This window comes from Loxodonta africana, chromosome 22, assembly GCF_030014295.1.
Source record: "Loxodonta africana isolate mLoxAfr1 chromosome 22, mLoxAfr1.hap2, whole genome shotgun sequence".
NCBI classification, from domain to species: Eukaryota; Metazoa; Chordata; class Mammalia; order Proboscidea; family Elephantidae; genus Loxodonta; species Loxodonta africana.
In genome coordinates this window covers 36656697-36672337 of record NC_087363.1, presented here as the reverse complement: position 1 = coordinate 36672337, position 15641 = coordinate 36656697, and the positions used below count along the sequence as shown (strand labels likewise).

At 46.6% G+C, this 15641-nt stretch overlaps 1 protein-coding gene across 1 annotated transcript in view; it reads left to right on the top strand.

Annotated features, from left to right (window-relative positions):
* Positions 1 to 15641, top strand: part of NUP210 (nucleoporin 210) — a 110075-nt gene that overhangs the window by 54408 nt on the left and 40026 nt on the right. The window contains exons 15-20 of the mRNA XM_064274813.1: positions 462 to 683; positions 1611 to 1784; positions 6170 to 6362; positions 6917 to 7023; positions 8159 to 8263; positions 8351 to 8452. Of these exons, the coding sequence (XP_064130883.1) occupies positions 462 to 683; positions 1611 to 1784; positions 6170 to 6362; positions 6917 to 7023; positions 8159 to 8263; positions 8351 to 8452 (903 nt within the window). The remainder of the gene's footprint in view (positions 1 to 461; positions 684 to 1610; positions 1785 to 6169; positions 6363 to 6916; positions 7024 to 8158; positions 8264 to 8350; positions 8453 to 15641) is intronic.

The following is a 15641-nucleotide window of genomic DNA, read 5'->3' as shown; positions in this document are numbered from 1 at the left end:
TTTACTTCTTGTTGTGGATCTTAGATCTTAGATTGTTGCTGGCTATTTGCTATAATAAATAATAGTGTGATGAACATCTTCGTGCATAAACTTTTTTCTTCTTCCTATACTGCTGTTAGATTAGATTTCAGGTGGGGACTTCTGGGGTTTAAAGACAGGAGGAGGTATTTTCAAGGCTTTTACCAGATTGTTTTAAAAAGGGAAAAATCAGTTTATACCCCAGCAGTGTATCCGAGAGCAAGGATTTAATTCTTTCTCAAAGCACTCTTACGTCCCTCATTCGTTTGGATCTTCACAACAACCTTGTGAGTGTTGCAGATGAAGAAACCGAGTTTCAAGGAGAAGACATAGTTTGTGGGAGCGAAGCAGCTGCAGGAGTGAGAACCTGACTGCCCAGACCCCAGGCCTGGCCCCAGCCTCCCCCAGAAGAGTACTGAGTCCTCTCCCTTTTTCTTCTGCAGGCTGTGGATCCCTCCTCTGTTGCCTTGGTAACCTTGGGCTCCTCAAAGGAGATGCTGTTTGAAGGAGGTCCCAGACCCTGGGTCCTCGAGCCTTCTAAATTCTTCCGGAACGTCACCTCCGAGGATATGGACAGCATCATTCTGGCTCTCTTTGGCCCCCCTGCCTCCCGGAATTACCAGCAACACTGGATCCTTGTGACCTGCCAGGCCTTGGGCGAACAGGTGAGGGGGCAGGCACCCCAGACCCAGCTTGTCCAGATGGAGGGATGGAAAATCATATTCCTGGAGTGCCCTGCTGGGCCTCACAGCACATTTTATTTAATCTTCAAAGTAACGCTGAGAGAGAGGGCTGTTCCTGTTGTACCCATTTCACAGACAGGCAAAGTAAGGCTGAGTAAAGTGGAAAGCCTGCAGATCAGTGAGGAAATTGCCTTGTCCTGCCTGATCCTCGGGAAGGGTGTTTAACTCTACAGGAAGTGTGTCACTGGAGGAGGCCAAGGTGCCCTCTCAGATGGGCCATTAGCCATCTTCTTCTGGCTCTAAAAGCAACTGTAAATCTCTCTCCTTTTTCTTGCATCTCTAATTACCGTCTCTGCAGCAGCAAATCAAACTCCTCTTGGAGAAACAGTAAACAAGCAGGGAGGCCGTGGGCTGTAGCACGTCCTTGTGGATTTTCCCCCAGTGGCCCCGTTTCTGACTCATTCCCCATGGATCTCAGCCCATCATTCTGTAGCACACATTCTCAATCTGCCCCTTGTTTTTATGAATATTTTCAAGTCAGCATGGATTCCTTGTTTAAAAACCCACAAACTCATGAATTTACTAATGCAGCCTTGAGATTTTCATAGTGACCAGTCCTAGGAAACCACAAAGCATCACCCGGGACAAGCAAGGACAGTGGTTCTGGTCAAGGTTTAGAGGGGGCCCTTGGGGCTTCTGTCTGAAAGTCTCTTAAATGCTGAGAAAGTACTTTGCCACACATGATGTCACTGGATCTTTGTAACCTCCTTGGGATGTAGGTGTCATCAGCACTCCCATCTCACAGATGAGAAAACTGAGTCTGAGAGAGCTTGGGTGGCATGGCTCAGCTCCAAGGGGAGCAAGCACTCACACTCAGGTGGGTCTGGCTGCACCTTTCTCTCCGCCCAGGTCATCGCCCTCTCAGTGGGGAACAAGGTCAGTATCACCAACCCTTTCCCGGCGATGGAGCCCGCTGTGGTGAAGTTCGTCTGTGCCCCACCATCCAGGCTCACTCTCATGCCTGTCTACGCCAGTCCTCAGCTGGACCTGTCCTGCCCACTGCTGCAGCAGAACAAGCAGGTGGTGAGTGGGGGCAGGTTCTCAGGGGCGGGACAGGGTCACTGCTTGGTTAGGAAGAGGACTCAGCTCCCTTGACCCACAGCAGTAGCTAGGGACTGAGGCTACCTTTACTGCCTAACCTGCACAACCAGCCCTGCAACGTGGGCGATTCCACTTATGCCCGTGGGAGGGATCCAGGACTTGGAGAGGTGAGGTGACTCACCGGAGCACAGCTGTTCGTGGCAGCACCAGGTGAAAATAGAGTCCTGTCTGATTTCATATTCCACTGACTTGCCACTCAATTTGTAACAATCTTGTTGTTTTCTTCTGTACCTCGAGGATGTTAGGGGGAGCATTTTTCTGTGGACAGTGTGTGTGTGTGTGGTCAGAGCCAAGGCAGGTGGCCAAGGAGGGGTGGCCAGTGCAGCATTCTTCATGATATGGGTGGGTATGGGGCTATGTTTCAAAACTGAGTGTGGGAAGGGAGAGAAAGTCATTTGGGGGTAATGCTAACAGCAGGAATGTAAAGTGAAATCCATGGGTCTGGTGCCCCTGAACTTCTGGCCAGTTCAGCCCTTAATCCCTTGGACATTAGTACCCCAGAGACCAGCGTGCTGAACGTAGAGGACTTTGTAGCATTTTCGCCCAGGCCCTCCTGTTCAGGTTCAGGGATGTGGAACACCCTTCCGGCTGGCCCTAGCCCCCAGCACCTTGTACAGACAATAGGCTTCTCCTCATTTATTTGTTCAGTTTGTACTTATGCAGCACCTGCTCTGTGCCAGGCACCGTTCTAGACTCAGGGAGTACAGCAGGAATCAGGATGGGGAGGGGCCTGCCCCAGGGAGCTGACAAGAAGATCAGGAGGCACACAAACACATCACTGTCAGAGTTGGGAAGGGCTGCAAAGGGAGTAAAATAGAAAGGAGATGGAGGACTAGAAGGGGCCACTTGATATGAAATTAGAAAAGGGCTTCTCTGAGGAGGACGTGGACAAGCTTGGGCCTATGTGGTGAAGAGATGCCAGCTGAGAAGAGCTGAGGTGGGGGTGCCCCAGGCAAAGAAAGAACAGCAAGTGCAAAGGCCCTGAGGCCAGACCTGGGTCTCTGGTATTCCTACTGCCTACACAATAATGAAAATAGCTTTACAGGCCAGAAGCTTTAACAAACTCTGTGCCTTGTTTTGCCTTCACTGTGAACATCTCTAAAGCAAAGGTTATTGCACCCACTTCACAGTACTGCAGACTAAAGCTCAGAGGTGAAGTGATGTGCTCAGAGTCACAAAGGCAGAACCTCGATCTGTCCAGCTCCAGATTCAGAGCCTTCTCAGTGGCCACTGCAGCAGCCTCTCTACTCCCAGCCGACCTTTTGGTTAGCAGCCGAGCTCTTAACCACACACCACCAGGACTCCCTTGAAGATCTATGGGGAAGGTTTACTCTGTTCTGTAGGTTTGCTATGAGTTAGAATCAACTCGACAGCAATGGGTTTGGGTTTTGGTTTTGTCTGTCTTGACTGAAAGATGTAGTCTGGCTATAGAGCATGGCTCCGAATTGGCTTGCGTGGGTCGTAGATCTCGCCAGGAAATAATGCGCCTTGCACGAAGAATTGCCTTGTGATCCATCAGCGCTCGGGGTCAGGAGCCGTGAACCACTCAGGCGTGGCCCCGGCGATTTATGGTCTCATTAGGGGACCTTGAAAAAGATGTATCCCTATGATCCATCCTGGGCACAGTTTCAATTTAATTTTACACCTCTCCACATCCAGAGGCCACCCAAGCAGTGTTTGCAGAATAAATTATTGGTGAAGCAAGACAGCAGAACTGTAAGACCTCGTCGGAGAGTTTCCTGACAAAGTGGAATCAGACCCCAGCTGGACCTGAGCCTCCTGGGGCAGGCTGTCCACGTTCAGTTCACTGTCACTGAACACCTGCGGGCCAGAACAGATCAGCCAGGGATTCAGTAGAACCTGCATCAGGGAGGGCTCCACAATGCCAGGGGTGCCACGGGCCTGCAAATCAGACCAGCTGAGCTCCTCCCCTAAACCTGAGTGACTTTGTGCAAATTGCTAACATCCTGAGCCTCAGTCTCTCCATTTGTAAAATGGGGAGAGTATGGTTGCCTCAAATGACCACTGGAAGGACCAGGAAGCTTGTGAGCATGCTTCTTCTCAGTGTTAACGCCCTTCCGTGGGGGAACAGGGGAAGGGAAGAACATTGGTTTTCCACGCAGGCTTGCATCTGGAGGAAGGAACGTGGCATCTAGAGTATGTTCCTTGTGGTCTCTGCCCGATAGTCACATCTTCCCAGCCCATGTCAAAAATAATTATAAAAGTCTTGGTCTCCCCAGGTGGTTGTGCCGACCCCTTGTTATGTTGCAATGTTCGAAATGGGGAAAGAGTTTCTATGTGGAGGTGGGGAGTTTGGTGGCTGTAGCAGTCAGGACAGGCTAGGCTTGACTCAGAGGCTTAATGCCTTCCAGTTCATTTCTGGCTCATGCGGCATGTCCATCATGGGGTGGCTGGGAGACCCTGCATCATGTCATTATTATCTTCATTCTGAGACTTGGGTGTGGAGCGGTCACCATCTTGAATGTGGCCAGTTGCCACAGTGGAGAGAAAGGGAGCCTGGCAAATCATGATCTGGCCATTAAAGCTTCCACCTGGAGTTGTCACAAGTCACATGCCCCATTCCTCTGGCCAAGCAATTTACGCAGTCACTACTAACCCCACAGATCAGAGAAGTACAGTCCTTCCTGCTGGGCCCTTGCCTGGGGGAAGAACTGGAAACATCTGTAAGTAGTGCTAATCATGGCCACACACTCTACCTGAGTGCTTGCTCATGATGGGCCATACTCCTTAAGATGATCTCACGCAATTCCGCTTCACACCAAAAAATCATGAGGTAGAGTCTGTGTGGTTGCAGCTTCACAGGTGGGAGGACGAAGGCTTAGGGGAGTTAGTGACTTACCCAGTGGTGAGGGGGGAGTTGGGGCTGTACCAGGCTGCGGGGCTCAGATGCCTGAGCATTTAGCCTCTCTGCTCTGCTGCCCTCCCTTCCTGCTCCCATGCTAGGTGGTCAGGGAGGGAAGGGGATGAACGCCGTGAGTCTGTGAGAGTTTATGGTCTGAGGTAACAAGACAGGGTTTGGAACCTGAGTTCCCGGGCTCCGAATCCGCTCTGCCACTCCCAGGCTGAGTCCCTTTCCTGAGCTGCTTTCCTTACCTGCCTCGCTCTCCTTCTTCTTCTCTAACATAGAGATGACAGCTCCCACCTCACTAGGGTATTTTAAGGATCAGGTGAGAAATCAACTCTGAAAGGAGCTTTGCAAACTGAAAGGCTCAGGGCAATTTTAGTTGCTGTAATTGGCATTGGAACTAAACCACTAGGGAAGACTTGCTGGAGGAGCTAGGTATGTGGGGGCTGTGGGGATGGGAAGGGTTTCTAGAGGTGAGGGAGAGCAGAAGGAGAGGAAAACTGGCTGCAGGGGGAGGTCTGCAGCAGGGTTTCCCAGCCTTGATAGCATTGACACTGTGGGCTAGGTCATTCTCTGTTGTGGGGACACTCTCTGCACTGCAGGATGTTAAGTAGCATCCCTGGCCTCTACCTACTAGATGCCAGTAGCTGTACTCACCCCCCTGCTCTGGTGTTACCATCAAAAAATATCTCCAGATATTACCACATGTCCTCTGGGGGGCAAAATTGGTCTGGAGTGAGGCCAGGTTGGACAGGGCCATGGAGAGCCTTGATGGATGGGCAGTAGTAAGCACTGGTTAGAGTGACTTATCTGTCATCAGGACTCCATGAGCCCCCGAGACCCACCTAGAGGCAGCTGGCTGGGCCCAGGGCATACTGTGTGGTCAAGAGCAGGCATACTCTTATCAGGGCCACAATAGATGGACCCTGATAGAATGAGAGAATAATATGGAACATAACCTCAGATGCCTAAAAAAAAAAAATCAGTAGCCTTCCTAGACCAGTTGAGACTGGAGGACTGTTCGAGACTACTGTCCTGAGATGCTCTGTAAACCTTGAACCAAAACTAGCCCCTGAGGTCACCTTTAAGCTAAATAACAGATTAACTCACAAAATAAAGAATATCATCCATGAGTACTGTGCACCTTTAAACAATCATCTGTATGAGACCAAAGGGTCAACAATTACTTTAAAAACAAAGATGAGAATGTAAAGGGGCAGAGAAACTAGATTAATGAAACCAGAACGGAAATAATTGAGAATGTTTAGGCATTGTAAAGAATGTAACCAATGTCACTGAACAACCTGTAAAGAAATTCTTGAATGGGACCCTGAACTGCTGTGTAAACCTTTACCAAAAACACAATAAAATATTTTATAAAAAAGAGCAGGCATGCCCACTACTGGCTGTGGCATGGCATCTGATGCTTGCCTTCCTACAGGTCCCAGTCTCCAACCACCGAAACCCTCTGCTCAACCTGGCTGCCTACGACCAACAGGGCCGCAGATTCGACAACTTCAGCTCTCTGAGCATCCAGTGGGAGTCCACTAGGCCACTGCTGGCCAGCATTGAGCTCAGCCTGCCCATGCAAATGGTGTCCCAGGATGATGGGAGTGGCCAGAAGAAGCTGCATGGTGAGCAGGGCTGGCGAGCTTTGGTGGCCCAGGGAGGAGGAAGAGGAGAGTAGTAAGAATCCCAAACAAACAAAAAGCGTGCTGAGCAGGCCGGTGTCAGCCAGGTGTATGGGGGGTGGCTTGTAATTGGGCACTGCCTTTATCAACTTTATTACAAAAGTTGAGAGCCCCACGAGCTCACTGTTCTCATTGAATCCAGCACATAAATGGTATGAGGTAGGGATTGGAATTCCTATTAGGGATGGGGAAGCTGAGGCTTAGGTCACCTACCAGGCTAGTATCCAGTCCCAGATTCCAGAGCGGATCTGCCTGCCTCCAACACCTGGGCTACTTCGTGCCATGTCACCTTCAAAACCCTTGAGTAGCCCACAGTTGAGTCCGTTACCTCGAACTCGTCTAAGTTGCTCTGTGGAGGTTTGCTCTGGGTCCATGAACTTTTATGGTACAGGCAGGTCTAAACAAATTCTATTCTTAAGACTGTGGAGGAGGGAGGGGCTGCTTCAACGGCAGCAATGGAGCAAAAGTCACGCACCAGTTTCTCAACCCGGACTCAGGTTTGCAGGCCATCTCGGTGCATGAGGCTTCGGGAACTGCGGCCGTCTCTGCCACTGCAACGGGCTATCAGCAGTCTCACCTCAGCGCAGCCAGAGTGAAGCAACCGGTATCTCCTGGGCCCACTGGTGGGTGGGGCGGGAGACTCGTCTTGCTTCTGCTCAAATTCTGCCCCGCGTGTGACCTACAAGCCTACAGCCCTCAGCTCACCACTCTGCTCCTGCCCTCCACCTCTCACTGGGAGGAGCTCTGAATGCGAGTGAGGTGTGGGCTCACCTGAATTTTGGGCCTCTTTTTTTTTTTTTCCCCCCAGGCCTTCAGGCATCCACACCCCATGTGCCCTCCACTCAGGCTACTGGAGTGATCCGTGGCACAAACCGATACTGTACTTCTCAGTTTTAGCCCACACCTTTGGTGGCCCCTCAGGACCTTCAGGTTGAAGATGTCCTCATTCTCAGCCAAGGCTTGCCTGCCCACCTCTGCCCCCACACCCCACCTAACAGACCCCACCCAGTATGCCAGGGCTTCATGCTGCCGAGCCTTTGAACATGCCGTTCCCTCTCTTTGATCATGCTGTTCCCTCCACCTAGAATGCCATCCCCCGCCCTCCTTTGGCTTTTCTCCACTGGTGACCCCTTGACCCTTTTGGTCCCAGTTAAAATATTGGTCCCTCTGGGGAGCGTTCTCTGGGCCCTGGGACACAGACACTGCTTCTGCAGTGAGTTCCTTGTGCCTCCTGCCCTCATGACGAAGGACCGCCTGTACTGTCGCACTTACCTGTGTGCACGTATGCCCCTCCCCACTGGGCCTGCCTCCTTGCCCCAGCATAGCTACTCCATGACAGCGACTAGAATATTGTCTGGCTAAACCACTGGGCAGCATAGCCTAGCCAAGTTGACACGTAAAATCAGCTGTCACTAGGACATGTGTGAGAATCACTCTTTATCCCCAGCACGGCGCATGGGGCCTCACAGGGTGATAGCCTTCTTCTCTGATGAGCGTGGAAGAAGCCACTCACTTGGCTTTGGTGGGATCCAGGAACACCTCCAAGAGGAAGTGCCAATTATAGCTGGGCCCAGAAGCACGATGGTGTTATTGGGGTTTGTGTCAAGGAAATGACAGGGGCCTGGGGTGAGGCCAGAACACAAGACTTCAAGTCTACTCTCTCCACGGGAGCCCTGCAGGGCAGCCCAGCGCTGGGCCCCGGCTGCCTAGATCTGATGACTTTGGCTTTGTCTCTGCAGTACGATCCTCTGGTGCCGGTGTCGGCCTCCATCGAGCTGATTCTGGTGGAAGATGTGAGAGTGAGTCCGGAGGAAGTGACCATCTACAACCACCCTGGAGTCCAGGTAGATAGAGCTTTTCCCTGCCCCACACTGCCTGAGTGTCCACACGGGACCATGGCCTGAGCCCCTCCCATATCTTCCTTCTCACAGGTGGAACTCCACATCAGAGAAGGCTCTGGCTACTTCTTCCTCAATACCAGCATCGCAGACATCGTCAGGGTGACCTACCAGGAGGCCAGGGGCATCGCCACGGTGAGGGCAGGCGATCATTCTCCTTCCTCATGTGGGCCATTGTGGGGTTAACAGATGAATTATTTCAAAAGCTGGCACTTAATAACCTAAACTGTAATTAGCAAGGTCTTTAGATTGTCTGGAAACTCTGGTGGAGTAGTGGTTAAGTGCTACAGCTGCTAACCAAAAGGTCAGCAGTTCGAATCTGCCAGGCAGTCCTTGGAAACTCCATGGGGCAGTTCTACTCTGTCCTATAGGGTTGCTATGAGTCAGAATCGACTCGACAGCATTGGGTTTGGTTTTAGTTTTGGTTAGATTGTCCAGAGTCCCTGGGTGGTGCGGCGGTTAATGGGCTACGTTCAACATACAGGCATATAGATGCACATACATACCCATATACCTGTATATACACACATGCATACATGTCTATACACATATGCCTACATACATACATACCTGCACATATATTTTTGGGTTGTTTTTGCTATTGTTTTGAAATTATATATGCCATGGTGATTACAAACTGGTCCTTTTTTCTTCTGTACTTTTTAGTGACATTGTTTACCTTCGTCAAGCTGTGCACACTTCACCCTCATCCGGTGTTACCTTTCCCATCACCAAAAATAGCCGTGTCTACTATCTAGAGAGTGAATCCCCCTCACCCCCTCAATCAGCCTTTTAATTAAGATTGAAATATTGTTTTATCAACAGTATCACAACGACCATAAAGAAAATTGTTTTTTAAAGATGTATCACCTTTTTCTACTTTTCCACGTTTCTTTCTTGATCCTCTCCCTATTCTTGAAAACGTTGACTTAGCTGTGGCTATGGTTGGAAAGACTTAGCATTCTTTTTTTTTTTTTTTAAGTCAATTATTGTATCCTGTGTTGTTTTTCCCACACTGCTGTGTAGGCTGATTAGTTTTAATGACTGCGGTTACTTGTACTTGGCCATCTTCTTCATGTAGAGCATTTGGCTTGTTAAAAAGCAACAACAGAAAAATTTTTTTAATAGTCTTATATCAAGGGAAAACCCTGGTAGCTTAGTAGTTAAGAGCTATAGTTGCTAACCAAAAGGTTGGCAGTTCGAATCCACTAGGCACTCCTTGAAGCCCTATGGGGCAGTTCTACTCTGTTCTGTGGGGTCACTGTGAATCAAAATCGACTCAATGGCAACGGGTGTGGTTTTTTTTTTTTTATAGTTACATCAAAGGAAAAGAACACAGAAAACATAAAAAAAAATAATATCTAAAATGTTCAAGAAGCTGTATGATGGGTTATTATGCAATCATGAAAAATAACTGCATTTCAGAGGAAACTCTCACCACCATACGTGTAGAACTGCTATCATGAGTCATAAATGCAGGTGGCCAAAAACGGCTAAGACCCTGGCCCCCAGTGGCGTTAGAAGTTTCAGCTGTGCTGTTGCCCCTGGACTTCTCTGAGCCTAAGCCCTGCCTTCCCTTTGTTAAAGGGGTGGTTACCAAGTGCTCAAGGCCTGCCACAGTCATTCCAGCACCAAAGCAGGCTTTCTGTAGACTTGACAGAGGCCTGGGGTGACTCAGTGCTTGGTGTGAGCACTGAGAGACCTCACCCTGCCTGCAGGCCTCCTCCGGGCTGAGCCCCACCTTGGCTTTGGGTGTTGCGTGGTTCATGCAGATGCGTCCTCACTAGTTAAACAACGGCGTTAAACAACTTCTCTGATTTTAGAGAAGGCTAAACTTGGAACTGACCTTTGCAATAACCTAGCCCCAGAGTCGCCTCTCAGAAATAAAGCCGGGGAGCTGCCCGTGGTTGTGCAGCGAATTCATGGCATAGCCAGAAAGCAAGCCTGTGTCCCCTTACTCTCTGTGTAGGGTTTTTTTAGCCATAACTACCTGAAGTCCCATCTCGCTGATTTTTTTGTATCCACTGTCTTAACACAGGGTCACCAAAACAAACGTCCCACTTCTAGGGTGGTGCAGGTGTAAAGTGAGTGAGTGAAATAAGCAGGGTATAAGGAACATACCCGAAAGTGCCATGCTCAATGGCACCTGACACTTTGCTTCAGTGTTGGGGGGTAACAGGGAGCGGTGGAGACTGTGGCAAACTGGACAACACAGGCCATGTCTAAGGGGCAGTGCTGTGCACTGCTAGTTGATTTAATTGTTGTTGTTGCTGTTTTTATAACAGCTTCTCAAAGATACAACTTACGTACTATATCATTCACCCATTTAAAATGTACAATTCAGTGGTTTTTAGTTTATTCACAGTTATATGCAGCCATCACCACAATCAATTTTAGAACATTTTCAACACCTCAAAAAGAAACATCATACACTTTAGCTATCACCTGTCTACCTCCCAAACCCCTCTGTTCCCTCTAAGGAATCACTAAACTGGTTTTTTATAAAGACTGTCTTCCCATGTGCCTATTCCGGCTATTTCATATATGAACAGGATCATATAATATGTGGTCTTTTGTATCACTGAGTATATTTTCAAGGTTCATCCCTGTTGTAGTATTTATCAGTACTTCATTCCTTTTTATGGTTGAATAATATTCCATTGTGTGCATATACCACGTTTTGTTTATCCATTCATCAGTTGATGGACATTTAGGTTTTTCCCACCTTTTGACTGTTATGACTAATGCAGCTATAAACATTCATATATTAGTTTTTATTTGAACATCTGTTTTCAACTCTCTTGGGTATATATGTAGGAGTGGAATTGCTGGATCATATGGTAACTCTGTGTCTAATTGTTTGAGGAACTGCCAGACTCTTCCAAAATGGCTGTACCATTTTACATTCCCACAAGCAGTGTATCAGGGTTCTAGTATCCATATCCTCAACAGCACTTATACATCTAACTTTTTGATTATAGCCATTCTAGTAGGTGTGAAGTCGAATCTCACTGTGGTTTTGATTTGCACTTCCCAGGTGACTAATGATCTTGACATCCTTTCCTGTGCTTACTGGCCATTTGTTTTCTTCTTTGGAAAAGTGTCTGTTCAGATTCTTTGCTTATTTTTTAATTGGTTATTTGGTTTTTTATTGCCAAATGGAAAAATTCCTTATATAATCCTGATTCAAATCCTTACCAGATATAAGATTTGAAAACATTTTCTTCTACCCTGTGGGTTGTCTTTTCATTTTCTTGATGGTATCCTTTGAAACACAAAAGTTTTAATTTTGATGAAGTCCACCTTACCTATTGTTTCTTTTGTTGCTTATGCTCTTGGTATTATATCTGTGAATTCTTTGTCAAATCCAAGGTCATTCATGTTGTTGTTAGGTGCCTTGAGTCTATTCTGACTCATAGCGACCCCATGTGATGGAGTAGAACTGCCGCATAGGATTTTCTTGGCTGTAATTGTTACAGAAGTGTATTGCTGCCGGGTCTTTGTCCTGCAGAGCTGCCGGGTGGGCTCAAGCCATCAACCTTTCGGTTAGCAGTCAAAAGCTTAACTGTTTGTGCCACCAGGCTTCCTTAAGTTCATGTGTATTTACCCTTATGTTTCATTCTAAGAGTTTTCTAGTTTTAGCTCTTGCATTTGCGCCCGTCATCCTTTTTGAGATAATTTTTATATATAGTGTGGGGTAAGGATCCAATTTCATTCTTTTGCATGTGGCTCTCCATTGTCCCAGGAATCCTGGTGGTGGAGTGGTTAAAGTACTCAGCTGCTAACCAAAAGGTTGGCGGTTCAAACCCTGCAGCTACTCCACTGGAGAAAGATGTGGCAATCTGTTTCTGTAAAGATTACAACCTTGGAAACCGTATGGGGCAGTTCTGTTCTGTCCTGTAGGGTTGCTATGAGTCGGAATTGACTCGATGGCAACGAGTTTGTTTTGGTTTTGGGTATGCATTGTCCTAGTACCATTTCTTGAAAAGATTGTTGTTTCCCCCGTTGAATTGTCTTTGCACCCTTGTTGAAAACCTGTTGCCCATAGATAAATGGGTTTATTTTTGGATTCTTAATTCTGCTTCATTGATTTTATGTCTATCCTTAAGCCAGTAACATACTTGTCTTGATTACTGTTGATTTTAGTATGTTTTGAAATCTGTGAGTATGAGTCCTTCAACTTTATTCTTCTTTTTTTTTTTTTCCAAGATTATTTTGGCTAACCTGGGTCCCTTAAAATTCTATATGATGTCTGGGATCAATTTCTAAAAAAAAAAGCTATCTGGAATTCTGATAGCAATTGCATTGAATCTGTAGACAAATTGGGTAGTAATGCCATCTTAGGAGTCCCTATGTGGCCCAAGTGGTTAAGCATGTGACTATTAGCCAAAAGGCACTTCAGGACAGACCAGGTGTTCTGCTTCTGAAAGGCCACAGCCTTGAAAAACCATGGAGCACTTCTGTACACGTGGGATTACCGTGAGTTGGAAATGACTCAGTGGCAGCTAACAATAATAACAATGACATTGCCATTTTAATGACATCAAGTCTTACGATCTATGAACGGGGAATGTTTTCTATTTGTTAGATATTCTTTAATTACTTTCTACAAAAACCAAAACTGTTGCCATCAAGTCGCTTCTGACCCATAGCAACCCTATAGGACAGAGTAAAACTGCCTCATAGGGTTTCCAAGGAGCGCCTGATAGATTCAAACTGCTGTCCTTCTGGTTGGCAGCCAAACTCTTAACCAATACGCCACCAGGGTTTCCAGTGTTTTGTAGTTTTCAGAGTATAAGTTTTTTAGTTCTTTTATTAAATTTACTTCTAAATATTTTATTCTTTTTCATGCTTAACCTCATTTTTGGATTCTTCATTGCCAGTGTCTAGAAATACAATTGATTTTTGTGTATTGATCTTGTATCCTGCAACCTTGGTAATCTTCCATATTAGTGCTAATAGTTTTTTGTGAATTCCTTAGGATTTTATGTACATATAAGACCATATCATCTGTAGATGGAAATAGTTTTACTTCTTCCTTTCTAATCTGGATACCTTTTATTTTTCTTGACCAATTGCCCTTGCTTGAACCTCTAGTAGAGTGTTGAATAGGAGTGGTGAGAAAGGTCATCCTACTGTTCTCCTTAGTCTTAGGGGAAGGCATACAGTCTTTTACCATGAAGTATGATGTTAGCTGTATCTATTGAGATAATCACGTGGTTTTGTTTCTTATTCTATCACTATGGTGTCTTGCATTAGTTGATTTTTGAGTGTTCAACTAGTCTTGCATTCCTTTGATGAATAATACTTGGTCATAGTGTATCATATCTTTTTTTATGTTGCTGGATTTGATTTGCTAGCTTTTTTTTTGAGGACGTTTGCATCCGTAATAGATATTAGTGTATGAAGTGGTATCTCACTGTGATTTTGATTTTAATTTCACTAATGACTAATAATGTTTCATGTCCTTTTGGCCATTTGTACACCTTCTTTGAAATATCTGTTTAATACTTTCCCGGTTTTTAACTGGACTGTTTTGTCTTTTTGTTGTTGAGCGGTAGGAATTCGTTATATAGTCCCCCTTCAGCATCCGTGGGGGATTGGTTCCAGGAGATACCACAAATCCACAGATGCTCGAGTCCCTTATATAAAATGGCATAGTATTTGCATATCACCTACGCACATCCTCCAGTGTACTTTAAATCACCTCTGGATTACTTATAATACCTAATACAGTGTAAATGCTGTGTAAGTAGTTGTTATACTGTGTTGTTGGGGAAACAGTGCACACAACACAAGGAAGGAAGGAAGGAGAAATGAGGGAACAGTGCTGAAACAAGGAGTGCTGGAGAGTGACTGAGGATCTGTGAGATGTGGGAGGCTACAGCAGGGGATGCCGGCACATCACTTCATTCACCTGGATTCAGCATAGTGCTAAGCGTGCGGCAAATTCAAGTTTTGCCTTTTGGAACTTTTTTTTTCCCAAATATTTTCAATTTATGGTTGGTTGAATCCACGGATGTAGAACCCATGGATATGGATGGCTGACTGTATATCCAAAACCAAACCCAGTGCTGTCGAGTCGATTCCGACTCATAGCAACCCTATAGGACAGAGTAGAACTGCCCCATAGAGTTTCCAAGGAGTGCCTGGTGGATTCGAACTGCCGACCCTTTGGTTAGCAGCCATAGCACTTAACCACTACGCCAGCAGGGTTTCCTGACTATATACATACACTGGATATTCAACCCTTGTCAGACACGTGGTTACCAAATATTTTCTCCCATTCTGTAGGTTGTCTCTTCACTTTCTTGATAAAGTCCTTTGATGCACAAAAGTTTTTAACTTTGATGAAGTCCAGTAAACTTATTTTTTCTTTGGTTGCTAGTATATTTGGTGCCATATCTAAGAATCCGTTGTAAAAAACTAGGTTCCGAAGCTTTATCCCTATACTTTATCTAAGTTTTGCGGTTTTAGTTATTATCTTTAGGTCACTGACCTATTTGGAGTTAATTTTCATATGTCATACATGGTATGGGTCCAACTTCATTCTTTTCCCCATATGGAGATCCAGTTGTGGCCTCTAGTTTAGCATGTGTCTCCGATGAATTTATCAGTGTTCTCCCAGTTACTTTTCACTACAACCTCTACTGTGTTTGTGAGAGCTCTTAGGATTGAACTTCTCCACAATCTGTTGTGAATAGAGCCTGTTGCTTCAGTGAGGAATTAGGAGCTCTGTGTTCGATGGCCCACTTTTCCCCATGGGAAAAATCTCAGAGCCAAGGCTCTGGTGCTGGAGATGGAGACAATGGCAGGCTTCTCACCGACTGACACCTGGGCTTTAGGAGCTGAGTGCTTGGTAGGTAAGAGGGATCAGCAGCCCCAGGTCTTCTCTCTTGCCTCTCTCAGTATGGACCCCTGCCCTACAAGCTGGGGCCCTAGTATTCTCATCAGCAATGTGCCCACAAAGAAAAGGAAGCCACCTTCGTCCTATAAGTGAGGATGGAAGAAGGGAGCCACCACTTCTTGGCCATACCCTGTGGAATGTAGCCTCAGTGACAGGTAGCTGAGGGCAGGATGAGAAATGCTGATGTCCCAGCAAGAAAGCCCTCTGACTGGGAGCTGGGAAGAGGGAGCCATGTATTCCTGGATGTGCCAGTCTGCAGTGGAGTTTCCATCTCACTTAGCTGGGGTTTGGGGGGAGGGGGCGGGTAAGCAGAGTCCTATTTCACATACCACAGACTCTGACAGTTCTTACCAAGTTCCAGTGGCTTTCTAGGGATGTAATGGTGGTTTTTGTTTTGTTTTTTATAATTCTCAGCAG